Here is a 27,704-nt window from a genome sequence, read left to right as displayed (position 1 = left end):
TGCTCCTCTCTGCCTGTGAAAAGCTTCCAGAGGCTCTCTGCAGAAGGAGCTGGCAGACAGATGCAATTGCTGTGACACTGTCAGCTTCCAAAGTCCCTGGATCACAGAAACCTGCTTGTGATGATGATTTCCAGCCCAAATTGAGTTTCCAAATTGGATGTCACCTGGATGCTTCTTGTGCTGATCTATACACTTTTGTAATACAAGTCTTCCCAATTATAGTATGCTTCAATCTTTGGAGGGTTAAGTGCTTCTGGTTAGTGGTTTCCCAGCTTGACCATGCTGAGCTAATGACATTTGTAGCCCTTGCGGTGCTCTACGCTGGCTTGAAATCTTAGTATGTAAAAATGTGTGAAGACTGCTCAGCTTGTGGCTCCTGAAGTAGGAGTTTTGTCATATTCTTCTGACAACCAGGAAGCCTCTTGCTGAAATTTAGGAATATTATGGTAGGAGAGAAATCACTGCTCTCACTAGAGGAGGAATTTTCCAGAAGTTGTTCCAGAAGGTGTAGAGCTATGTTCCCAGAGAGGGCCAAAAAGTAGGGACTCTGCTAGTGTCAAGCTCCATATAATTTCAGATGCACTGTGGCACTAGCAGGCTAGAAGTTTTGCAGTAAGTTTAAAATTTTCTTGCAGCAACATTTACTATTCCCGTTGCAAATATATTAAAGATTAACTGTGGTCTGTAAGCAGTTAATACTATATGGGTATTTTCTTTTTCTTCCATATATATATAGGAATTCCAGAAATCTCTTGGTGCCAAACATTCTGTGTACGATACCACAAATAGGACTGGACGCTCCTTGAAAGAGAAAACCACATTGGCTGATGACAATTTGAAACTTGATGATATGCTGAGTGAATTAAGGGATAAATGGGATACAATTTGTGGAAAATCAGTGGAAAGGTAAATGAAAACCGTCCTAATTATTCAGCAGATAAGAAAAACACTTAGGAGAATTCTTCTGGCTTCCATTGTGTAAAAGTAATACTAGAGTCATTAGCTTGTTTGATAACTAGGAGTACCAAAGCAATAAAATACTAGAAGTACATAGTTCCCTGATGGTATGGGGAGTTTGCCTTCTATTTAAAAAGGCAAACAGTGATATAAAGCTCTTAGGTGTTGTAATTTTATGCTGAAAATGTTTTCTTCAAATGTATGAACAATTTAATTTTTGTGGGTGGTGTTTATTTTTTTTTTGTTTTGTTTTAATTTATTTTTCCTCCAGACAAAATAAACTGGAGGAAGCCCTGTTGTTTTCGGGACAGTTTACTGATGCTTTGCAAGCTCTCATTGACTGGTTATACAAAATTGAACCTCAGCTAGCGGAAGATCAGCCAGTACACGGAGACATTGATTTAGTGATGAACCTGATCGACAATCACAAGGTAATTGCAAAAATATTCTTTTTTAATTACTAGACTGCTCTGAAGTGTAGCATTTTAATGCTGTTTTGATTTGGTTATACTGTAAGTTTTAGAAACATGGGATAGTTTTGTAACACAATCATGTCATCAACAATGGAAAGTGCTATAAAACATGTGGAAGAATACATAATACTGTATTTATGAATATTTTGTTAAAAGTCACAAGTGTGCATTTACAAGTACGGGTATATGGGCAGTAGATGCAAAAACTATTTTAATGGAAATCTTTAGGGGAGACAGGGCTTTTTATTTAGGACATCTGCTAACCAAATGTCCAGTGCATTCTTGATGACTACAGCAGCCTTTAGGACCCACAGGGCTGCTGTATATTTGTCGAGAAAAGTAGTTGCAATGTTTAAGTTATGCACAAGAGTATATAACGACTGTGGCCCAGGAAGCCTACATTGGCAAGCTACAGTATTTTGTTAGTGAAGTGTTTTTGGAGATGGGAACAAGTAGGAGATGTGGGACTGTGCTTCTGAATCCCCGTTTCTCAGTTCAGTACATCAGAAGAAATGACTGTTGAAGGTACTGGTGTTGCAAAGGCTACATGCAGTCAGAGCGCTGGAGCCTGGGGGAATTATGAGGTGAAGGTCCCTCTGTTCTTCCACCAGTGACTTCCAGTATACAAATACTCTTCAGTGAGAAGGAGATTTTGTCTCTTACGGAAAAAAGTATTTGGAAACATGGGTCGTCTATAAAAATTTGCCTGAAATGTGGTGGAATTGCTTCTGAAATCCCATTGTGTATCACAGACAAGTCATAGTCAGTGGCAACAGTATACTGTATCTTCTTCTGAGAGCTTCCTTTATGTAACTGGAGCTTGTTCCATCTGCAAATGTGAACATACGCTCGCATACATATCTGAATATCTGGCAAGATCTACAGCCTTACAGTCAGACCCCCAGATGGGGTTTTATTTCTGGTTTTATGATTTTAAACTTTCTCCTTGATTGTTAGTATTTTATCTGATCTTTTCCTGCCACAGCAATCTTGCACATTAATCAGCATGTCAGATCAATTGCTTTGATAAAGAGTGTAAAGCCAGCATGCCAAGGAGGCTAGATTTCACATCCATTGAATCAGGATGGGTTCTCAGGATCTGCCTGACATTTTTCTGCCATATTCCAGTTTTATTAGGATGAGGTAGAGTGTAAATATCTTCATATGGAATCTGATAAGCAGAACTTACGTGTTTTGCATCACTTAGTTGGAGTTACTCTTGACTGAGCTGAACCAGTGTTTCAATTTCTTCTTATAACCAGTAGGTTTTTGTTATTAGTTATATAAGTATGCCTTAATGAGTTAAACATTTCAAATATATTCGTTGGTGTCTAGGTTTTCCAGAAGGAGCTGGGAAAAAGAACAAGCAGTGTCCAGGCTCTGAAGCGCTCTGCAAGGGAGCTGATAGAAGGCAGTCGTGATGACTCTTCCTGGGTCAAAGTCCAAATGCAGGAGCTAAGCACTCGCTGGGAGACAGTCTGTGCCCTCTCAGTATCCAAGCAAACACGACTGGAACAGGCTCTTCGGCAGGTAGGGGAGTAGTATTGGTGCTACATGTACTTTACGAGAAGCACTGAAAATACCTTGTGCTGCAGTTGCCAAAAATGTAATTTAATTTTCACTTAGTGTCATATTTAATTTAATCTCATTCGAAAATACTAATTTTCTTGCTCATGCAGTGCTTACCTTGTCTCTATCCCTTTAGCATAGCACATAAATAATACCTCTTAGCATTTATTATTGCTGTTATTATGTCTGTACCACAAATGCAAAGCAAATGTTTCGAAGACCTTACCACCTCGAAAAATCACTGAAGTTACCATCAAGTGTGAAGGGTGATTAAGAACTATGCCCCCTTCATAGGAAGTTGGAGATCTCAATCATATTTATGCCCTTTATGCCTTATTGGAAATAAGTAAATCTGTGTACTGAAATCTTGTTTACATTGGCACAATTACAGTGCACAGTGGAGTACACCGCAGAAAACCCGAAATTGTCCTGAGTGCACTCAGGAGCTCTCTATGTATGTCAGTATCGGCTGGTACCAATCCCAAACAATTACAGGTCCATCTGTATTGTTTCCAAATGTGAGACAGTATGGATTTACAGCTCTGTGAAGATATACTAGCTTGGGTTGATGCTAGGATGGGGCTTCTGCAATAGCAATATACCCAGTGTGTACAAAATTCCTGCCCTGCTTTTTCCCAGGGTGCTGTGTTTGTCCAGCTCTCTGGTCTTTCAAGCAGGCACAATCCTGAGCTACCTCGAACACCTAACTGTGTCTGACTATGACTGTGCCAAAAGGTGGAACTTTCTTGTTTTATCTAGACGTAAAAGGATCAGTCACCAACAGACTGTCAATTAATTTTGCTTAACTAGTGATTTAGGCTATGCAGAAAATGCAGTTCTCATCTCTCCAGCTGGTCCGTGAAAGCACCTCCGTGTAATTTGTCAGCGTAAAGGCATGATATTCTCAACTGAGCTGCAAATACACTATAAATCAGATGGCTAAAAGCATGAACAGGCTTTTAGGCTTCCTATGACTTTTTGGGAAGCATGAGATATTTTTACAGTTATGAAAATGTATACTGTTTATCATTGACTTTTTAATGGAAAGTTAATGTGCCATTACTGCTGCATGATTAATGACTCCAAATGTGGGTTCAGTCTCCTTGTGTAAGCTGCAGTGTGTCTGTCAGGTCCCCTCATGAGTGACCATGACTTCTTGTATTTTAACAGGCAGAAGAATTCCACTCTGTTGTCCATGTCCTTTTGGAGTGGCTGGCAGAGGCAGAGCAGGCTCTTCGATTCCATGGGGTCCTTCCAGATGATGAAGAGGCCTTGCGTACACTGATAGACCAGCACAGGGTAAGCATGAAAATGAAGAGGGTCCTCTTCATTCCAGTAGGTCTGTTAGAGGATAGAATAAAGAAAAGGAGGCACGATCTATCCTGTATAGTCATATCCAGCATCCGGTGCTTGTTCTGCAACTGTTTCTATAGAGAAGCTAGAAGTTTAATGGAGTTGGCAGTTTGGTGCCCATACTAGTGTTGGACTGTTGTTTTGAGTCATCTTGGCCTGCTAAGAAAATGATGGGCCTTTCACAAGTTCCAGTAAACATTTAGAGATGATGCAAACCCCTCTGCGCATTATATGCCACCTGACAATTGTAACAGACTGCTACAGTAGCAAAAGTGTATCCGTGTTAGCACCATTGAGCAAAACAGGGAATGCTTTCCTTTCAAGGCCCTTGGAAAGTGTCAGCAGAATGACGTTGCCATCCATTAACCTTCTGTCATGGTGAAGCAGCATGCTGTCATACTTCACATGCATTAGGTACTGAAATATTGCAGTGCCATAGGTACTACAGATACTAGATTATAGGCCATCAAACTGACGTTGCAGTAATGAGATGGGAAAATGTCTTAAGTAAGAAGCAGAGAGGTCATATTTTCACTCTCCAAACAGGAGGCTACAAAGGTGCACACTTAAGCCTGTGCAAAACTCTTGTAAATGTGGTGGTAATAGTACCAAGAATGTAGTGCCCACAAATGTTATAGAACAAATTTTAGGAATAATGGATTTCTTCCTCATTGCTCTAAGAAAGTTATAACAGAGCTTACGAAATGGAGAGTGGAAAAGCATTTTGTTTAAATTGAGTTTGGGAATACTATTACGCAGAGGGGTGCGTGCAGAGTATTATCTAATAGTTCTTAATTAAGGAGTTTTCGAGGTACTCAGACTGCAGTGTTTTGAAGAAGTTTTCAGATTTAATTTAGGGCTGTGGAAACTGGGTGCTATTCTTTAGCTGGCAAATATATGCGTGCATCAGCATATGCTGACAAATGTTGGCAGTAGCAACCTGCTGTTTCCGATACAATGGAATTTATCTTTTAGCTGCCTTTCCTCCACATGTGCTTCATCAGTTCCTTTTTAGTTTTTTGATCTTCTCAATACAGAGGAAAGAACTGTCTAAATGAAATCTTATGTCCACTGAAATCATTAGAAAAAAATAATCTTAAATTTCTCCCTCTGCAATGTAGATTGATTAACAAAATACTTCTCTACAAAAGCTCAAACTTGTGCTGCCAAAGCTGAAGCATAACTTGGAACCTCAAATCAAAGCAAAACTTATCTCTGGGAAACCCTGTCCAGCTGGGGACAATAACTGCTAGCACAACAAAACCAACCTCAGTGTTAAATATGGCCATACCATGCTTAAATATTTTTAGTGGGCTTTAGAAGATGTCCTCCAACCACGTTTTCTTCTTAAAGGATGAATAATAGAAATACAGAATTTGTCAAGCTAAGACAGATTGTAGCACTGCTGCTTCAACAGTCAATAAGCACATTGAGCAAAATCTTGCTGGAATAAGTTATCTCTCCTCTTAAGCTTATAACATTAGCTTTCAAGAAGAAAAAAAGAAAATACGGGAAAATATAATGTGTGGTATTAGCTTTAAACACCATGTCTGTATTATAATGCTGCAATATTAATATTAAAAATGTATGACTATGACATTATATAAATATGAAATGCGTCTTCGTTTTATCACTGTGATTCTTGTAAAATAGTCTAATGCATCTGTATCCAGCTACATGTTAAAAGGTTTCTTCAGGACGTTGTTTTATCCAAATGGTCTTATCTTTATGCCCAATACTGATTTTTTCTTTTCTTGAATACTGCACATGATTTAATGAATTCTGCTATCTCAGGCAGAGAGGTTTCTGTCACTCACCAACCTCTCTAGGGACTGAGAGATGTAGTGGGTTAATGCACTGCATTAGTTAATAAGAAGCATCCCATCTCCTCTCTTGTAAACTTATCTATATCACTGGACTGGCCCAGAGTTAAATACAGTTCATATCCTTTGCTGAGGGAAAGGCTAATACAGTGTATGTAGTGTGTCATAGGTTTAAAGATATTCTAGTACAGTTGTGCAGGGAAAACAGTGTCATTGTTGCCTGTTTTCCTCCTGGCCTTAGCTTATTTTGGTAATCTCCTTGGCTTTTCCAAAACTATTTTGAACTGAAATACTGCAAGAACTCATGTGTTTTTATGAAAGGACTGCGATTATGACTGGGTCTTAAACTCTGACATTAATTTAAGCTTAAGTCAAAATCAGTTGGTAATAAATAGCTTTAAATACACAGCCTACCTATTCCAGGCTTTTAGAACAAAGTAGAAGAGATTATTTCTTTTACACTTTTATTTTATAATAGTTTCATATTTGCTTTGTAAAGGCACAAGATAATGTCATTATGAGTTGTTGTAGAATTTGTTTTTACAAGGTTTAGGTGATTTTGAATTTTCTAGGATCTGACTTGGCTGATCTTTATTTTCTAGAATGCAGAATAGCAAGACATGGTTCCATTTTGTAGCACAATTAATGATGTTAAAATATAACAAAAAAATCCACTAGGCACTGAGAGATGTTGGCAGTTTAAGGGCACTCACACAGATACACAGACTTACACAACATTTAGGCATAACAAAATAGGCAGAATAGTAAAACCACTGGAGTAGTAATAATAACAAAAACTTTTGAAAAATGCAAACTACAGAAGGATGGAAAAAAATCCTTCGGTTTTTTTAGTTGTGTCCCTCTGTCCCACCCACCACCCCACCTGGCACCCAATTCTGGTCCTGCCACCCTTTCCTCTGCCAGACTCTGTAGGAGCATCAATGGCTATGAGCTTGGGTGTCTAAAGCTGTAAACATCCTTTTGCTTTTACAAGATTTTTTCCCACATGGTAGTGCCTCTGAAAACAGCTGGTTAATTAGCAGTCACTGTCCCTGTTCTTGCTGAGTCTCTCCCCCTCAGCTGCTGAGTTTTCACATGTGTCTTGGTTTAGTATAGCTGCTCCTGAAGTCCTCTATCATCTTGTCTGAGCATGTAATTATAGTTGGACATTTCCAGTCTCTGCTAGGAGCTTGATAGTTTATTATGAAGAATTACTGTAACTGACTGACAAACTAAGTCATCTGAAATGTAGCCAATAATGATTCTAACCATCATATAGTTGATTTACAGTTGATTTTTTCCCTTCTGTTTTGTTTTGGTTTTTTTGGGTTTTTTTTGTTTTTAAGGGCATGTGTCTTTCAAATATTTACAGTATGGTGGGCTTTTAAGGAGTGGCAGGCTGGGGTAAAGATTTTAGAGCTTTATTTAGTACTTTTGAGTGGAATTGGCTTTTCTAACATTTTTAATTTTTCTCAGAGAAATTAAATTTGCCTCTTGCAAGTTGAATCTGTTTGGAAGATCAAGAAGCTTGTGACCTTGCAGACTATGCACTCAGATTTCTCTTGCAATTTTTTTCAACATCTCATTGAAATTGTTATCTCTGGTTTAGGAATTTATGAAGAAACTGGAAGAGAAAAAGGCAGAACTGAATAAAGCAACAGGTATGGGAGAAGCTATCCTAGCTATCTGCCACCCAGACTCCATCACCACCATTAAGCACTGGATAACAATTATCAGAGCCAGGTTTGAAGAGGTTAGTATATGTCAAGCCATCTTCATTGCAACAGTTCATCTCTGATTGGAACAAAGCTGGCAACTAACATGGCAGTTACACTGGAAGGAAATGATCCAGCTGTTGAGAACTAAACATTTAAAATATCTGCAGTGATGGATGTTAATACCATGCTTCCCTAGGTTTTATTTCCAAACTTACAGGGCTTTAAGAACTAAAGCAGATGGTCAAGCTTCTTTCTTTGTATGTATAGATGGTCAAGCTTCTTTCTTTGTATGTATTAAAGAAGATCCTGCCTGACACTTCCCGTGTGAAGAAAGGCAATAGTTTCTACGGAGAAACTTAAAAGTTACAAATGGAAGAAAATACAGGGCAAACTTGAAACATTTTCTAATTGCATTAGGGAGGATTTCAGTCCAACATATTCTTAACCTGGAAGATTTCCAAATGATTTAAGTGGCTACAAGTAGGTCTGAGAGGGTGTACCACACTCCCAGCTGCTAAGGTGGTATTTTCTGTGTATATTAAGTTTAAAAAAACCCAAAATACTGGTGTTAGCAAAGTATGGCTTCAGGAGTGCCCGGGAGGAATACAGACACCAAATCCTACGTGATTCACTAACTTAATACATATTGTTTGATAAAATTCTTGATATGTTGCCTGAATGTGCTGTTTATTGCATTTAACAGCACCTAATCCTGAATATCTGTGGAAAAAAATGTGTTGAACTGGAATTCAAGTTACCTAGCACCTTTGATAACCAAACACCAACACACCTGTTTTACATCTGGGTTTACTGTTAGTAGAGTAATTTTAAATACATTCTAAAGAATTTCAGATGTGCGCATACTCATGCATTGGTTATTTTATTAAGGTCTTAGCCTGGGCTAAACAACATCAACAGAGACTGGCAGGAGCTCTGGCTGGACTTATTGCTAATCAGGAATTGCTGGAAGCCTTGCTGTCCTGGTTGCAGTGGGCAGAGACTACACTTACTGAAAAAGATAAAGAGGTTATCCCCCAGGAGATTGAGGAAGTTAAAGCACTTATAGCTGAACATCAGGTAAGGCTTGTTAAGTGACATGCATCCTACATATTCCACAGATGGTGCTAACGTCTCCACTAGGCTTCATAATCAAGTGTGAATGTCCTTAGCTATTTTTTCTTCTGATAATCAAGTCCCTTTTCCAATACTCAGTTGTGTGTTTTGTATGCATATGATGTGCTTGTAGTTTATTCAACACAGAGGTAAAAAAAATGAACAAAAATTCAGTGCCACATTATTCTAAAAGTAAGCCTACAGCTCCCCATAGGAACAAGGATAATAATGATTCTTAAAACCTCACATTAAATATATGATAGTGCTGCTGCCTAGTGTTGCAGTATGGCTTTACTGATTGGATTTAAAAAATATGTTTATGAAGTGCCAGAAGGAGCTGCTGGTGCAGTGAATGCTCATAGACTTAGCCCAGCTTACACACCAGAGCTGTCTGTCTCACTTCTATGAACTGCAGTCTGAACAGCAAGGAACATCTGAGTACTCAGAGTCAAAATTCTGTCATATGTCACCTCACCGTACACAGTTGATAAAGGAGTTTGACAGAGTACTTTTTAGATTTAGCCTTCCTTTAACAAGCAGGCCATAGTGGTCTTAAAAGCTTATACTCCCATTTTTTGTCACCTACCAAACCTTTACCTGTGTTTTTTTTGTGAGGCTGGCATTGTAAGAGTCTTTCTGTGTCATTCTTGTAACGTTGGCGTTTTGCTATTGTATGTGTTTTTTCATTCCTGTGATCACTTTTGTGTATTTTTAATTAAAACCACCTCTGTCTGACTGCAGACATTCATGGAGGAAATGACCAGAAAACAACCTGATGTGGATAAAGTTACAAAGACTTATAAAAGAAAGGCACTTGAACCCAGTCCAGTACAATCTCATATTCCTGTCCTTGATAAGGGGAGAACAGGAAGTAAGTAATGAAGTCTTTCGGGCCAGGTTGCGCACACTATTGCTCTGTCTATAAAGATAACAGATTACTAATAATCTAATAGATTTGATTAGCTTCTAGTGGAACAGGGTGACATTCTCTTTGCTGATTTTCTAATTATCTCTCATTTTTCATTGTGAGGAAATTTCCCATGGCAGACATGTATTTTTAAATTTTGACTATACCTCTTGAATACCTGTTTTTAAAGTGTGCAGCCTTTCACGTGCTGTTAAACTTCCAAGAGTGTTCACGTGGTAAGTCTTTGCAAATCTACTACTATCTGAAAGTACAAGCAACTTCTTTTACATAAAGATGTAGAGCCCAAATTTTGCTCCTACTGATTATGAAATTATATGGATCCAATTAGAAAGTGTATTCAGTGAAGTTGAATGGAAAGTGAACCATCAAGTGAGGAAATAGCTTTCTGTATTTTTAGGTGTACTTACTCATTGTGTTTTATACTTACCCATATGTGAAACCTGCTTCTAAAGTCAGGTTGTTTACTTTGCAACTCTCTGAGGGATTTGCAAAGATTTTATATAACCTTTGAAGCTTCACTAGTGCAGCTACTGCTAACTGCTTCTGCCAGACGAAAGGTACTTTAACCACCATCGTCCTTACCCAGCAATGGTGAATAAAATTAAATAAAAATCCCATTAGATGGAATCCTATCAGGGTATGGGCTCATTTGGGACAGGAAGGAGTAGTTTTAGGAAGGTCAAGTACCCTTCATGTGAATGTTTTTGTTGGAATCAGGCGAGACTTAAACATTTTACTATGTTTTAACAGGAAAGCGTTCCCCAACACCAGGCATATATCCATCAGCAGCCCAGACGCAAATCGAAACCAAGAATCCACGGGTAAACCTTTTAGTCAGCAAATGGCAGCAAGTCTGGCTTCTGGCCTTGGAAAGAAGAAGAAAACTTAATGATGCTTTGGACAGACTTGAAGAGGTCAGAAAAGGACTGTACAGAATATACATACTTTTTGCATACGGTTGTTACCATAGATTAAATTGCCAATACTGTAAATACTGTAAACAATTTCCATATTTGTTGTACTATATTGTATAATAGAGTTACCTGAAAACACTGTGCTTTAACGTGCTTTAAAAATGTTTATATAGGTCCTCAAAGAACCAGTTACTCAAAAGAATGCAGATGGTATCTGTCTCATTGATTTTTCTAGACCTATATCAGCTGAAGAAAGTTCTTTCTCTTTTTTTATTAAGCTAAGAGAATTTGCCAACTTTGATTTTGATATTTGGAGGAAAAAATACATGCGATGGATGAACCATAAGAAGTCTCGTGTGATGGACTTCTTTAGGAGGATTGATAAAGATCAGGATGGAAAGATAACAAGGCAGGAATTTATTGATGGAATTCTTTCTTCAAGTAAGTTTTAAAATTAACTTAATGTTGACCTTGGAACAAACATCTCATGAAGTCTGTCTATATAGTGTGCCCTATGCAGTTTATTGCGTTATTAGGTCATAATTTCCCTATTGAAGTCATTAATTATGATTAATTTAAACTATAATTATTTTACTTGAAAATATTCCTAGATTCTAGAAACTCTTTCTAGTTCTTTTACATTATGAATCAGATTACAAATGTCACATTTATATTATTGGCTAATTTATAGTTTACAGGACTTGGATCTTCATTCTCACAGTACAGTAGCAACTTCAATAATGACTTTTCATTGATCAGTCAGAATAGTAAAATGTACATTATAAAACCAACACATAATTTTCAAAATCATTTCATATGATCATAGGAATTTTATTAAAGAACTTACATTGAATAGTTTCAATTACTGAAGGAAGCCACTGAGTTTCTGAAACTGTTGTTTACATGAACCATAAATCCATTGCATCTATAAAGCGGATCAAAATGTCAAGCGATCAGACTAGGAAGGGACTTCTCCTAGCTTTCCTGGTGGGCTGGTATTCCTTGGGTATGCACAGTTGGTGGTAACATTAAGGTTTCTACATCATGTCTGTGTGTGATCTTGTTTCCCTTTAGCAACTGACTCATAACAGATAAGGGCCTCCTACTGAAAATAATCCTTTATCTTCAGATCATGAAGACTTTTGCTTTGAGCAGTGAAGATTCAGAACTGGGCTGCTTTTAGCATCTCATGTTAAAGTTATTCAGTAGGAGAATTTTGTAGTGTATGTATTTCCCCCTGCTTTAGGAAATGCAGTAATACAGTCACTACATAAGGATGTCACTGTTTTACGTGAATTGACAGAAGTTGATGAAAAAAACCTGACACCACCAAGAGGTTAAAACAGCTTACTCATTTAACTCAGTATCAACTTCTTGTAACTGCTAAATACTCACGATACAGGCCCTGTTCACCATCTTGAAATTGTCTTTGACCATTACATAGAGAAACTCTGCATGGATTAATGTTCTGCTGCTGTGAACTTATCTAAAGAAGGATTTCACAAAATAGCATGCATGTTTTTGCAGTGGGAAGGCCTTGCATTCCAAATTTAATTAGCAATTCTCACTTGACCTTTCTTCATTAACAATTTGTCTTGTTCATCTCTGGTATTTTATGCACTTTGAGCGTCAAAATGTTAAAAAAAAAGCCAAAACACACATATATCTTACAGTTTAATCTGCGCTTTTGCTTCTGTATCTCTCCAAGCCCCACTATGATACTCAATTTAATCCACTATCTAGGTAACACTGGAGTTCCAGGTGTTTTTTCAGAAAGATTTCTTCAGTCTTCTAAATGTCCTTGGTTTTTTGATAGGCATTATCTGTCACCTAGTGCCTAAAAACCTTTTAATATTTGTGATAAAGCCTTTCATTGTAATAGATTGAAAATCCAAAAAACTTAGCTTTTGTTGCCTTTTTCTTACAGAATTCCCAACAAGCAGACTTGAAATGAGTGCTGTTGCAGACATTTTTGATAGAGATGGTGATGGATATATTGACTACTATGAATTTGTAGCAGCTCTTCATCCAAACAAGGATGCATACAAGCCTCTCACAGATGCTGACAAAATTGAAGATGAGGTACATTCTCTGCTTTCTTAGATTGCTAATTCTGTTCTACTGGGGTCATGTTCTTTAATAATGAATTCTATTTTCACTACTATATAATTTGATGTTTACCAGGTACAAAAATCTTTAGGCGTATGATACTTGCAGTAAAGTAATTATCCAGTTGTGGTTTTTTGCAGGTTACAAGGCAGGTAGCCAAGTGTAAATGTGCAAAACGGTTTCAAGTGGAACAGATTGGGGATAACAAGTACAGGGTAAGTTTTCTAAGGACCTTCTTGGTTCTTTCAGCTTAAAGATTCTCCCTATGACACGGTTTATGCAAGGAATTGGGCTATATTCATTTGCAGGTATTTGGTGTGACAATTACATGTTTTCTTATTTAAGCTTGTCTAAATTCTATGGGTTTGACTTGTTAGGAAATGCAGGCGAAAAATATAGGGAAATGCTGCTGCTTGTATTTATTTTTGCTGAAACTACTGAAACTGTTTTCAGTCATTTTTAAAAGCTAACTGCATGTATACACACATGCTTGCATATATAAAACAGCTCCTTAAAAGCCAGTGTCTTTGCCTGGATATCCAAAGTGTTTAAACTGCAGCTGATTTTCTGTTAGTTTAATAAAAAGTGACTGATATGTTCCTGTTGTATTGTGTCGTACTTCAAAAATCTTTTACCAAAGTGTATTCAATCACTTCTATCCTCCCTTGTCATTTTATTGGAGCATACTGATGCTTCTGAAGTGTTGTTAGATATCTGCAGAATGATTTTAGAGCACAGAAAAATAAATATCACACTGTAAAGAAAGATCTGCTACCCCTAGGTTCATTAACCAGAACAATTTCAGATGAAATATGCAGTATTTGATTAAGAGATTACTAAATACTTGTACATTATTTTAAAAGACCACAGAAACAGCAATGGGAAGGAAACAAAAGGCCTTGAAAATTTTCCAGGATTCGATCTCTGGATGGCTAGCTACCTGCTCATCTCTGAAGTAGATAATTGATTTAGAATGTCTAATGTGTTAGTTTGCATGTGTTCTAGAGTCATGTAGAGAATTTCCTGTTAACTAATCGTTTCTTTCTTCCATTTTTCATTTCTTATCAGTTCTTCCTGGGAAATCAGGTATAAACCAGTGGAATGTGTTATGAAGTTTCTTTTTTTCTTTTTTTTTCTTCCTTTTTTTTCTAACGCATAGTGATTTAAGCTTGCAGTGGTCAGTCTTTTTGCCATCCTTTCATCCTCAGCTAATTCATTGCTGGTCAGCTGTGATATTTCTTTTAACATTATGGAGCATTCCTTGTTTTAGAATACCTCCTCTTCAATCTCTCACCTGCTTTCTTTGGCCATTTTCCTCATTAAGGAGATTACTTTTAAAGGAACCAGATAATGGTCAGCAACAATTCACATAGTAAAAGATCTTGAGCATTTAAACTGCAGTTTTAGAACCACTGTTTCCAGTTTTCAGTCTCCTAGTGAAATGCCTCAAAATTTGTGTTGTATTTTTTAGGCTATCAGATTAAAGGCTAGTCACAGTAAACAGATTCCAGTGTCATATCACTTATTTCTTGCAAATTAGGCAAAAAATACTTTCATTTTCAGGGACAAAAAATAGAATCCCTATGCAGTCAAGCAGACTCGTTAAGAACCTAGTTGGTTGTTGGTGTTTTATGTACTAACACAGTGAATCATTAAATACATATTTTGAAAAGAGGCAAAAGAAACTTGTTCTAGTTAGACTACTCCCTCTCCTAAAGTGTTTTCAAAGAGCCATGGCAAGTCTATAATGTATTGGAGCTATGTTTAAGAATAATTTGTGTCATTTTGGTCACCAATCAGTCATACTTCAGTGGCACCATTCAGTGGTACAGGGAGGAAACGCTAACTAGTGCTTACTTACTCCTTACTACTGATACGCAGCCTCCTAAAGTGTTAAGTCATGCTTGCCTGGTGAGAATGGAAATACCTTACGCAAACCAGATCCCATTAGTATCTTATTCATGTACTTATCAAGGCTATTAATATGTATGATACACTCTGGGTATGCTAGTGTTAACAGTATTAGCCACTTTATATCTAGAGATGTTGAAAGTGTAGTTGCATTCTTATTTACTGGCAGAGCCTGGTGAAGTATAGAAGAATATCCACAGAGCGCAGTGGATAATCTTACCGCATGCCTCAAGCAACGTATCTAATAATTTAATATGTTTTCCACATATAGAACAAGAACAAGGCTCATTTGAAAAGACTGTTTGAAATTATGTAAATCCTCTTATCTGCCATCTGTCCTCTCAGATCTGGTAAAAATACAGCATTTTGGGGGAGTGTCTAACTTACTGCTGCAGAACAACATCACAGTAAAAAGCACCTACGGCAAGTTAGCTGAGGCTTCTCTAGTGACGGTGATGTTATATGGCTATTGTCAAGAACAGGCCTTTTTGTAGCTTAAACTAGACTTTCTTGACTTTTTACCTCTGATTGTTTGAAACTGAAATTTTGTTCAAGGGAAGTTGGTATTCAGACTGTTTCAAGAAGGAAACAGACTGAGTTACCATTAGGAAGAATGCCTTGATAGATACCTGTATTACTTTCCAGGAGTTCCACTGTCTGAATTAACCACAGCCTAGGTAGGCAGTTTCCAAAGGATACTGTATCTGACACTTGGTGTAGTTGTCTGATGGGGTCTAACTGAAGAATTAAGCTGAGATGGGAGAAAAATAAAGAAAAGAAAAAAAGATAGTATCTTTAGAACCTCTAGAAAAAAAAAATCTCTGCAGAAACAAGCCAATGAAAATAAATGGCATCAATTTGGATTTTTTTTGTTAAACTTTGGTCTATATATATATATTAGTGTTTTGTTCAGCATATATTGAATGCATTATTAAAAAGCCCTTAAAAATAATGCTCATGTGAATGTTCTTATTTATAACAAAAAATATTATTGAATTAAGTGACGAGCTTTGCTTTTGTTTGGTTCCTAGAAGTAATATTCCTTTAAACTTATTCTCTCTTCTTGGCTTAAGTAGTACCAAACAACTAAAATCATTTAACAGGTAGGGAGCACGTTTGTGTGGTTTGCATTTAAAGCATTTCAGTCCTCTCTGGAGCAAGTAGGTACAGTTGAACTATGGCCAGCCTTCTTCAAGCGTCAAAGATTGTCCCAAAGAGGTGTATTTGACTCCTGTTGGTTTCAGTGAGTGCTCTGCATGTTTGCGTGAGAGTGCACACTGGGCTTGGCCTGATGATCTGATATCAAATATTTTAGTGGCATTGGCCGAAAAGTACTGAATTCTTCTGGTTAGTTTTCATGAGATTGTGGGGTCAGCATTTTGGTCCTGTTTCCTTTGATCTGGATATCAACGGAGATACTGCATACAGGTTTTGTTATACCGGTTTCAAGAGCAAAACATATATTAGGCCTGGCCATCGTCCCAGAGGAAGAATGGGCTGGTACAAGAGTTAGTATGAAACAGGTTTTTGTGCATCTCTGAATTGTGAGGAACTTCGGTGTGTAGACAGATGAGTGACAAACAGTTTATAATAAAGGACAATAAAGATAGCTATCAATCATTCATTGCTTCATGTTACCTTCCCCATATGCACCTCGCCATAGGTGAGCAAGTGTCAGTGCTATATCTGAAAATATCCCTTATACTGAATCAATTGACAGAACTGTGCAACACTCATAATGCATTGAATTTCCAGCCCACATACTGATTGCTTAAAGCGATGCTACCTTCCTTTCAGCTGGTATTATTAAAATCTAGATGGTTGCAGAAGAGAGTTTACTTAAGGTTTTAACAGTGAAATAATGCAAATAGGTCTTCATTAATATGCACAAATGCAGATCGTAACTAATTAAATAATGTGTTACTAATTTTGCTTCCTTTATGAGCTCAGACATTTTAGAATCAAGCATAAAATTAAACTTGAGATTCTTTCTTACCGTCCTGCCATCTCCTTTGGATTAATGCAGCAGCATCTGATTTGAAATCTTAACAGCTTTAATAATCTGCATAAATAAACCTGATAAATTTTTTTTAGCATTTACTAATAATCAAATATTAAAATAAACTTTTTAAATTGATCTTTAACCTATCAGTGTTGAATGGCATCTGAATGACTGAGAACCTCAGACAGTTGTTTGATTTTTTTATTGCAGTTTGGTGACTCTCAGCAACTGCGCCTTGTTCGTATCCTAAGAAGTACAGTCATGGTTCGTGTTGGAGGTGGCTGGATGGCACTCGATGAGTTCTTAGTGAAAAATGATCCTTGCAGAGGTATGTAACACAACTGTTAAAATGGACATGTGGATAATTATTTGGATACAGTCACTGTTCATTGTCTCACAAAGGAGATAGAATTGTTTAAAATGCCAGTTCTGTAAACATCATCTCACTAAATGTCACGTAACGATCTGTTTTTTTGTGAACTTTAAATACCATGGTTAAGATCCTCTTCAGTTGCCCTGATGTACGTCTAGAATAACTGTGGTGTCTTCCTGCGCAGTTCCTCAGTGTTAGTGGTGTATTTAAGAATTGAATGTAGCCCAGACAGAGCTTATGGCACGTAAACTGATTGTGTAACTTGCCAGAAATAGCACACCGAAATGTCCAATAAAACCTTCTCAGCAAGAGAGTTTTAAGTCAATAAATCAAAATAAGGCAGTTGAAGAGTAACACCACCACCACAAAAAACTTCTCCGGCCAGTGGCTGTGCCCAGGCTTTCAGTTTCTGCTTTTGTAGCCCTGCCTTTTCATTGGCATCCTCCCCAGAACCACGTTGCAGAGCCCTGAGCCCTGTACAAAGCAAGTGGAAAACGCTGTGGTCAGGAGGACTTTGTGCTCTGGTGAAGCAGGAAGCGCTTTATCACTGTGCCCTCCAGGGCATTGTATCCAATGCATTGTTTTCTCAGTACACAGCAAGGTAATGGCATCGTAGTTTGTTGGAAAGGCTACTTCCTAGTGGGAAGGTCGGCTCTGCCTGGCACTGTTCATGGAGGAACAGCTGGTGATAGGAAAGAAGCCATTTGTGAAGGGAGTGGGGGAGAGACAAGTCAAATAGTAGCCCAAGTAATAGAATTGCAGAAAGTGTAATAATGACTGTGAGTGAGCTGATGGTCTATAACTAGGTAATTCTGTCCTATTAACTAGCAGCATTAAATTTTCTGTGTTTTTACCTCTTGGGTTCTGTAGAATCACAATCAATATTGTAATAGTGTGAGAACAGCACAGAGGAGTTCAGGGAGGCCAGTGAGCTAGTGAAGACAGAGACATCAATTGTCCCGTGGACCTTACTCCAGTGTCAGCTATCACAGCTTCTGCTTTGGGACCAGGATTTCTAAACAGTTTGAAACAGACCTTGAGAGGGTGAAGAGCTTCTGTTTGTAGCAGTTGTCATTCTAAGTCAGGGATGTCAGTTCCAAAAAGGAGCTACCACAAAATCCTGTTAAATCCAAAAAGAAGCTACCACAAAACTGCATTAGTTAAGGCCTAGAAACCTTTGTCTACAGGCTTAAAAGGTACCCATTAGACTTCTTATCATAGTATCATAAAAGAACTGTCATAACTTTGTGATCACATCTGTGGGTTTTTCAGAAGTATTAAAAAATTGTCCTTTTGCTTACCAACATACTGCATATGTTGTTTGTAAAGAAATGTAGTAGTAATGCTACATTTGTTGGTGTTGAACCGTAGGTCTAACTGAAATTTAGCACCTGATTCTGCATCTGCTACTATAGGAAAGTCATCTTTGCCTGCAGAGCTATCCTTGCATTATAGCCTTCTGCCCGTATTCCTCAAAAGTGCAGGGCAGTGAAAAATGAAATGTCCCTCAAAATACCATACTTCATGGAAGGGTTAACTGAGTTCTGATGTATCCCAAACATTTTTCTCAGGCCTATTGACAGGTAGGCTGTTGCAATTCCTACTTGGCTTGAAACTGAGAGATACGATACTTAATAACTATCTAATTAATTTACTGGAATTCCTTATCACTGCTCTCAGATTAAGAGTCCTTTGGAACTTTATCCCCTGTTCTTTAATAAACTTTGTGTTCTGTGTATCTGTATAGTATTTGCTGTAGTACTTGATCCCTTTTTCACTGAAATACATGAGCAGATGAGTAAGGCAGCACAGCGGGTGGAAAGGAATACTGATCTCTGTAGAGTCATCCAGGCGCTAGACATTGTGGATTGGTACCTAATTCTAGTCACGTTGAAGTCAGTGATGCAGAACAGTCATTAATGTCAGTGGTGCAGGTTCGGGCTTTTCCTTAAGCACTTCACGTAGTAAATACGGTTTTCTACCAAAGGGTTTTTGTGTATTTAGATAAACCACATGTCAAAGAACTGTTGTCATAAACAGCTTTAAAAGTATTGGACCTAGTTATATAAAATCATTTTAGCTTATATTACTTCTTTATGTCAGCAGATAAATACTGTTGTTACAGTAGTACACCTGGGACTGCAGCCAAGTCTGTCCAAGTGCTATGTACTTTTTGCCTAGGAGACCTTTGAGAATTCACCTCGGAGTACTTAGAGACAGCTTTTGCTCTGAGTCCTGTCTTTTGGCCTGGTGCTCCCAAGTCTCTTGCCTATGCAGCTGCTGTACTTGATTTCTTCTCCTGCTAACGATTTTCTTTAATGTGACCCATGTCCTGTGTCATTTTTTCTAGTTCATCATCACGGGAGTAAAATGTTACGTTCGGAATCAAACTCTTCAATTACCACTCAGCCTACTATAGGTTGGCAAACCCCTCTCTTTGTCTCCTCCTCCTCCTCTTCTCCTTTCTCTTCATTTCCTTCCCACTTTTAAAATATATTTACTTTTAACAATATGCTTCACCCATCACATTTGGCTTAATGTGTTCCTAAATGGGCTGATGCTTTGCAGACTAATTTTTTTGACACGCTTGAAGAGTGTTTCAAAAACAATTGTCATTCACACTGACACAGTTAAATACTAATGTGTCATGCATCTATTCTTGCAGAACATTCTTTCACATGTGTGTTTGTATGTGTGTGTGAGTGCTTAGCCACCAATTACCTCATCATAGTTTGGATTTTATGTTCCTCATTGCATGTTGCCAAACTACATAACTTCATAGTTTTCAATAAATATATTTGCTGCTTTCCTGTAATTTGTACTGAGCAATTTCTTCTGGAACATCCAAGCAAGTATTATTTATTATGAGTAGCTGTAGAGTTAGCAAAACTGCTCATCAGGTTGTGCCTATGTATTAATAGATGATTGATTAACAATGATTTAGCACATTGAGCATTCCATTATCACGCTGACTTCCTTTGACAGTGGTTCATTCCTGCTGGCATAAAGTATTAGAATAAGCGAGTTCTGCACATAACTCTTCTGTGTCCAAAATAAATGCATTACACAGTAATGCATTTTATTTACTGTTAAAGTGTGTTGGAGTTGGCATGGCAGAAATGACAATAAAGAGCCTTGTGACAGTTTTCATATTGGACTAAATGAACACCTTTCTTTGCTTCAGCTAAAGGGAGGACAAATGTGGAGCTGCGTGAAAAGTTCATTTTGGCAGATGGTGCCAGTCAGAGCATGGCAGCTTTCCGACCAAGGGGCCGTAGATCACGACCCTCTTCAAGGGGTGCTTCTCCCAACAGATCTACTTCTCTGTCAAGTCAGGCTGGCCAGGCAGCTGCCCCACAGGCAGTTGCTACAAGTACGCCAAAGGTAAGGAGAAACGTACAAAACTGCACTGGTTAACAAATGGGGTACAGATTTCTTAATATTTTTTTTCTTGCTCCAACAATATCGGTGCTTTCCCTAGCTGACAGGGAAGAAGTATCACTAGTTTTGTTTCATAGTCTGGGGAGGATCTGAGACATCTTTTCAGTGTATTTCCTCTACTGCTTGTTTGCGATACGGGAATAGAAGAATTCTTTACATTTAAGGTGCCACATGAGCTACCCGGCAATTTGGGAATTGCTCTGAAAGAGCACTGAATTTCCATGTCATTTGAAAAATAAGCTCTGTCATCTTTTAATTTCAGAACATTTGTCATCAACTTTCTGCTTAGTTTTTATTGCTGCTATGATATTTGATCTTCCTGTGAAGGCCTGGGTATCCTTCTCCATGCATTGTTTTCCATCTGCTGTCCTTCATATTTTGATTTACCATTGTTTCATACAGACACCCCATCATTTAACACGCAACTATGGTAAACCATGGTTGACAAACAGCAAAACGACAACTCCTTCTAAGCCACCAGAATCCTCAGACTATCAAGGGTCATCTGCAGAGGTACAGTAAGGACAGAGATCCTAGTCTAATGACCTTCCTTCACTAAAACTGTCACTTCACTAACAGCCACTAGAGTTTCAGTGCTTCAGAGCTGCAACATCCTTTGCGTATTAATGCATCGTCTTTATTTTAGACCTTTGTGAAATTATGCCTCAGTGAATTTATGTTTAAAGTGCAGACGGTTAATAAATCATAACAGTATGCAGTGAACTGGTTGAGCAAATGGGGAAAAGTACTTTTTTATTAATAAAGCAGTTCATACACTTTGTAGGTTTATTTCCTTAAATTGTTTACTTTGAGTTCATAAAGTACTGTAGTATTAATCAACTGCAGGAATTAGATTAATAAATCATGATCTCCAATGCAAAACCACAAAATAAAGAAATACCCAATCACTGTGAAGATGATAGCGCAAAAGGCTGACTGTGATACATGAATCTTTCCAACAACTGAAAGTTTTGTTTAGGAGGGTAGTGACCAATTGTTGCTCTAATGAGAGAGCTATTTGATGACTTAACAGGAAATGAGCTTTGGTCTTATTTCCAGCCCATGACTTAGATCGAAATTGCTAGTATAGTAATTAGGATTGTGCCGGCAGTTAAGCTGTACGACCAAAATTTGAAGGGGCTTGGAGCCAAAGTGTCTCCTCTAATGTCATTACAGTCAGTGAAAAGATTGCAGCTGGATCAGGCTGCAAACTGACTCGTCACTTGTAGGAGTTACTCTTGCCCTGGGCTGGACGGAGGCCTCAGTGAGGGGAACCTTGCGCTACCATCAGCTCTGCTGTATCTGCTTATCACAAATCTGCATTTGATGCTTATTCATGTGACACCTTCTGGTGCTCAGTTGGTATGATCTTGGTGTGGCACTGCTCAAAGATGCGTAACAAACTTTTCACTCCCTTCTCCTGTGTGAGTGGGTACGTTACATGTGCACACTGCAGGTGTGTGGATGTACACAGCACTTCAAGCACACGGGGCTGTTGCTTAGAATGATTAACAGTGAGTCAGTTGTCAGTTTCTAATATATTTCTGTATTTTCTTTCATCTCTTAGCTGGTAACTGAATTGTAAGATTAATTGATGGTACTTTAAAGGCTTTATAGACATGGTAAGGTGGTGTTTTCATTGAATTACAGTGAGATTAAAGCAATTTGCATTGATTTCAAATGGTGGTACTGTATTTCTCACCTGCTCTTACAACTGCTAGTAGTTTCAGCAACTTTCTTTAATGTAAACCACCATGGTTTAGGATTATAAATGGAATGAGTAGGGTGCGGTAGGTTGCGGTGAATTTCTGAGGCATTTTGCCCGAGAGCGCAGAGATTTGTTTTCTATGTAGACTGCATTTGGGTTTAGGGCAAAACTGAAGAACAAGCTTGACCTCTTTTTCTTCTTGCACCAGTGATTCTATCCCAACGCCTTGCCCAAAGTGCAGCAGCTTCAGTGGAGGTAATGGAGAGTGTTCCCTTTCTCCTTAGCCTCCCAAGCGGTCTCTGTGTAGGACTGATTTCCAGGGTGTGGCTGGCTGGATGTTAAGCATTTGTAGGCTTTAAAGAGAGTTTAACATTGTGACCATCCCTGTCAGAGCCAGCAGATTTTCTGCTCTGTAGCATCTCAATGCTCTTTTGTTCAGATGTGCCAGAAGTGGTCCAAGCTGGCAGCTGCCAGGCACACTCCTGGCAGGCCTCCGCTCAGTGCTTAGCTCTAGGCAGCTCCCAACACGCTCCTCTGGATCTTGGTTTTCAGTACCTAGTTCTACAGCATCGCTGTATGAGGATCAAAGGCACAGAACAGATCCTGGGATCCAGGCTGCTCAATGTGCCGCGGTGTTTGTTGTTCCTTTTGGATACCTACTTAGTGTTTTTATGTTGTGGAAATGAATACGAATACTGTAGTTTTCCTCTTACTTGCATACACCTCCTGTCTAGTGTGCTACATGTGTTTTTGAAATGTGAGGATTTAATTCTTGTGGCTTTGAAAGAAATCTTCCCGTCTGGGGCGGATTGTAAATCAATACTCCTTTTATTTTAGAAATGAGAAAGCAGGCAGGGTAAGATGGCAGAGACATTTCAGACAATATATTGGCAACAGGAACTTTTAAAATTAGCCCTATGTCTCTTTTTCTGCTTTTTTCTAGCAGAAGGTTTTGAAACTTGATAGTTTTGGTTTGGCTTCAAAATATTTATAAAATTGAAACAAATGTATTCACCACCTACAACCACAGTCAGAATGCTGGAAAGTCAAGCTATGCAGACATAAAACCTCAACTACTTGTCTCTGTTTAAGTCATGTATGTACCATCAACTAATCTTACTTGCTCGACTAATTATAAGAAGGTAGCATTTTTCTTTCTTCATATGCATTGAAATATATACAAAGAACTCTAAAATGTTAATGTCAAGCAGACTGTTAAAGCGATTCTTTTTGTTGTTGTTTTACATTTGAATTACTTCAAATACTAACTGCTCAAGGAATGTTCAAAACTTCACATCATGAAAAATATCCATAGTGACTCAAATAATTTTTTCAGATTCACAATGAATGTTTTTATGATGATCATATTGCAGGCTATGTACTACCGAATACCAGGCCTTAACCTTCAGTAGTCTCAATTGGAAAAACCTTCTTTTTTGTGTTTTTTTGTTTTTTTCTTTTGCATAGGGAACACCGATTCAAGGAAGTAAACTCAGACTGCCAGGATATCTGTCGGGGAAGGGCTTCCACTCTGGAGAAGACAGTGGCATCTTGTCAACAGCAGCTACCAGAGTCAGAGCTCAGTTTGCAGGTGTGTGTCCTGACTTCAGAGCTTGATCTACTGCTTGCTTCATTTTCTACCTGAATACTTAGGGTCACGTTAGGCTGTGAGGGAGATGTCAGAAGAATGGGAAGAAGTGAAAATCGTAGTGTGTGTCCACATTAGTGTTGCCATGGGGGCACATAATCACGATAATGGTCCTCCCTCCGTTCACGTGCTTGCACAGCAGGTACATTCAACTCTGGATGTGCAAATTCATGACTGCAAACCTTCTTGACAATGATATCTCCAATGTATCTGCCTAAGGCACTAGAGAAGAAGCATTTACTTAAAAAGAAAGGGTTTGGTTGTTCCCTGTATTCAAGTTAAGCTCAGCTGTGATGGAGCAGAAGGGTCACTTAATCATGAGCAGCTGTAGATGACCTTAGTAATGGAATATCCCACAGAGATTTTTAAAACAGTATATGAAAGTAGAAAGCAGTGAAGCTTTGCTCTTCTAGGATCCTCAGAGCAGCTTTGTATAAGGGAGAAGGCTAGATGGTTAAACAGAAGATAGCTCTACCGGCTTTTCCTCACATCTTAAGCTCTGCAGAGCATACTGAGCAGTACTGGAAAATCCTGTTGAAGGAGTACGTGTCTTATAGGTGATTTGAAAAATGAGCCACCTAAGATTTCAGCTTCAACTTGGTGTTCTTCACACATACAGGGAACCAGATATGTCAAGATAAAAAAATCTCAATAAGTAATCGGAAAATTATCAAAAAAACATATTAATGGTTTTCTGTTTAAGATTCTTTGTTGTGTTTTTTTTTTTTTTTCATGGCACATTGTCTTGGTGGGCAGGCTTTCACTTTAGCAGGTTTGCTGAGAGCTCATTTACTCAGCCCTTTGGGAGAATGTATACTCTGCCCTTGTTTACTTGCAACTTTCAACTGTATAGTATTGGCTTTTTTAAAAAAAGAGGGATACACGTTTAAAAATAGGGATATTAAGCTGTGTCTCCAAGGTGCATATCTGGAGAAATCTTGAATGCATGAAGAGTCCAGATACTGAATTCTTTCAGTCCATAACTGAGGAAATGGCAGGGGAAAGAAAGGCTCTGGCTGTTGAGTGAATGTACAATGCATGTCTGGTAAGTCAAGAAAAGTTGCCAGGCTAATACATTTTTAATGAGATGTGCTAGTGACAGCTTAACTGTGTCTCAGCATTTGATCTCACATTTCCTTGTCTTTAGTGAGAGATACGGCATCGTCTAGCTTGCCCATCAGAGGTCTAAAGTTTAGTTTGTGCAATGAGGAATTTTTGAAGTTGCCAGAGGTCTAGGAGAGACCTGCACACCTCCTCCATCCTTTCGTCTAATACTGATGGATATCTTCCCTCTCTCTAGAAACCAGAAGAACTCCAAGCAGACCTGGAAGCCGAGCAGGAAGCAAGGCTGGCAGCAGGTCAAGTAGCCGCCGAGGCAGTGATGCATCTGACTTTGACATTTCAGAAATCCAGTCTGTATGCTCAGACATGTCAGAGACTGTTCCTGCTACAAGCAGACCGACACCCCGAGCAGGTTCTCGGCCAGCATCAGCCAAGCCTTCTAAAATTCCAACTCCCCAGAGAAGGCCACTAGCCAGCAAATTGGACAAGTCCTTGAAGAGATAATATGATTGGCTATGTAAAGGTCTTTTCCTTTTGCATTAAGTATTTAAGTCCGTAAGATGTAAAATATCATGTAGAAATTATTGTGAAATATCGCAAGAGGTGGATTTTTAATTCTGCAGATGGCCTTATTTGTGTATTTGTCTTCTTATTTTATGTGTATAATTTTTGTCAGATTTGTTTTTGTTTATGCCATATCCTGTAAGAAGGGGGAAGAGTTTTAATGTAAACTAACAGTTGTACACAGTAATGTGTAGAAAGTACACTAAAAATAATTGCCGAATGTACAGTGTACTGAATGTACAGTAAGTCTCTGCAACCTCAATAAAATAGGCCTATCACTATGTCATTAGTTAACAGTAAAGGATACCTCATGATTTTTCTTTAAAAAAGAAAAAGAGAATACTAAAAAGCCAAAAGACACAATTACACATTTTGAGCTAACTAAACAAACACTAAAGGATGTATGTCAAAACTACTAAGGAATACAAATCCACATTCACAGTACCCTTATTTATACAGCATCTCCCAGAGAACTCACAGAAGTAATTAAGCACTCACCGGTAATACAATACTCCAATACCTTGCAGCATTTCTGTGCCATTGCTTTCAATGAGGCCAGACACATTCTGGATATCTGAACTATTATTCTGTAAGAATATCAATATAAAGTGCATTCATGTAAATGTGAGGTTTTCTTTTGCTTGAGTGGATGGTAGCACTGTATCATTGAACTCATTTTGTATCAAAGCAATTTTGCTTGCAGAAAGCTCCGAAATAAACATGTCCCTTAACTTTATTTCTATTGTATTTCTTATTTCACAGGAAGATAATTTTCTGCATTATGTTTTAGGGCATATATTATGTTAGATGACCAACAATTACCATAGGAACATAGGCTTTAATGTAATTCTCCATTATCAGCAATCAGATTTTGGTTAGCTGCTGTATTTGTTTAATAAAACACTAAATTGCACCTATCAGATCATACGAAATTATATGTAATTGTTGTGTGTTGACAATTATTTTCTTCCTATTAAACTGACATTTATATACCATGTATGAAAGGCATAAAGAGTAATTCAGTTGCTCTTTTTGTCAGTGAATTATTTTTGCTATTCATGGATTCTTTGAAAGCATTAATAATAGTTCATTTTCAGCTGAAAAAGGATGCAGCTTCAAATGGGAGCACTGTAGAATGGCTGGGTAGATGCTGTAGTAAATAGTGACAGAACCCTTAGAAATTAAAAATGCTCTTTGATAATATCAGAAAGACTTAGGTAGACTTTGGCCAAAGTGGCAGACCAAATAGTCTAAACCTGACCATTCGTATACTAGAAAATGAATTCCTTTAGTAGAGGACTTTTAGGGGAAGACTGTTTTATGGTTGGTCCCTTAGCATGCCGAAAATGAAGCAGAAGCTCAGTTGATTACATGCAGGTCATGGTGATACCTGTGTTTGCTGCCAGCACTTAGTGGCAGCATTACTAAGATAATGTTTTCTGAGTTGTCACAAGAGCTTCCTGCAGACTCACAAATTGACTCACACAATCAGTTTATGAGAAACAGAAAAATAAAATGATCCTCAAAGAGATAATTGAATCAATCAAACCCCACTTGCATCAGGATTTCCTCCAACACAAGAGTTCTATGCGTGTAGAAAGCAGCCAGCAACCAGTCCTACTGCAGCTGGTTTGGGAATAGGCATGCACATGTAGTGAATACTAAAGCATCAGTCTCTGCTGTGGTGCTTTATCTTCCCGTGTTTCACCTCTCCTGTTGCTGCTATTCATCCACTGATTGTTTTCCTAGAACATTAAAATACATCAGGATGACTTCCGTGCTCTTGGGAAGCCCACAACACCCTTGGATAGAGAAGCAGTCCGCATTTACAGTCGCTGAAGTATCGCTGCTTGTCAGAAGGGTAGAATTTTAGGCACTGTCGTGGCTGACTTGGCTGTAGGAGGAGATGGTGCCCACTGTGATGTTCTTGGTGCGTTTTTTAACCACAGGACTGATGGTGAAGGACGTAAGGATGGCAAATCTGAGTAACTCCTTTGTAAGAATACGTGCATAGTTTAGTTCCTTGTGGCCCGAATGG

The 27,704-nt window shown here is 38.3% G+C and overlaps 1 protein-coding gene across 7 annotated transcripts in view; it reads left to right on the top strand.

The window, feature by feature from the left end:
• The window catches only part of DST (dystonin), a 268,181-nt gene extending 241,595 nt beyond the window's left edge, over positions 1 to 26,586 (top strand). For 2 of the 7 annotated variants that reach the window (XM_037393112.1, XM_037393110.1), the window contains 18 exons: positions 737 to 906; positions 1,229 to 1,388; positions 2,766 to 2,960; positions 4,170 to 4,298; positions 7,785 to 7,928; positions 8,782 to 8,970; positions 9,748 to 9,877; positions 10,685 to 10,848; positions 11,127 to 11,289; positions 12,776 to 12,930; positions 13,098 to 13,172; positions 14,026 to 14,043; positions 17,081 to 17,198; positions 19,594 to 19,662; positions 20,428 to 20,627; positions 21,087 to 21,197; positions 23,860 to 23,983; positions 25,341 to 26,586. In XM_037393112.1, the coding sequence (XP_037249009.1) occupies positions 737 to 906; positions 1,229 to 1,388; positions 2,766 to 2,960; positions 4,170 to 4,298; positions 7,785 to 7,928; positions 8,782 to 8,970; positions 9,748 to 9,877; positions 10,685 to 10,848; positions 11,127 to 11,289; positions 12,776 to 12,930; positions 13,098 to 13,172; positions 14,026 to 14,043; positions 17,081 to 17,198; positions 19,594 to 19,662; positions 20,428 to 20,627; positions 21,087 to 21,197; positions 23,860 to 23,983; positions 25,341 to 25,606 (2,580 nt within the window). In that variant the 3' untranslated portion in view covers positions 25,607 to 26,586. The remainder of the gene's footprint in view (positions 1 to 736; positions 907 to 1,228; positions 1,389 to 2,765; positions 2,961 to 4,169; positions 4,299 to 7,784; positions 7,929 to 8,781; positions 8,971 to 9,747; positions 9,878 to 10,684; positions 10,849 to 11,126; positions 11,290 to 12,775; positions 12,931 to 13,097; positions 13,173 to 14,025; positions 14,044 to 17,080; positions 17,199 to 19,593; positions 19,663 to 20,427; positions 20,628 to 21,086; positions 21,198 to 23,859; positions 23,984 to 25,340) is intronic. The other 5 variants (XM_037393117.1, XM_037393116.1, XM_037393113.1 and 2 more) reach the window with 3 other exon arrangements.
• Positions 26,587 to 27,704: the final 1,118 nt, after the last annotated feature.

Source organism: Falco rusticolus, chromosome 6 (genome assembly GCF_015220075.1).
Source record: "Falco rusticolus isolate bFalRus1 chromosome 6, bFalRus1.pri, whole genome shotgun sequence".
NCBI lineage: Eukaryota > Metazoa > Chordata > Aves > Falconiformes > Falconidae > Falco > Falco rusticolus.
This window is presented reverse-complemented; position numbering and strand designations above follow the sequence as displayed.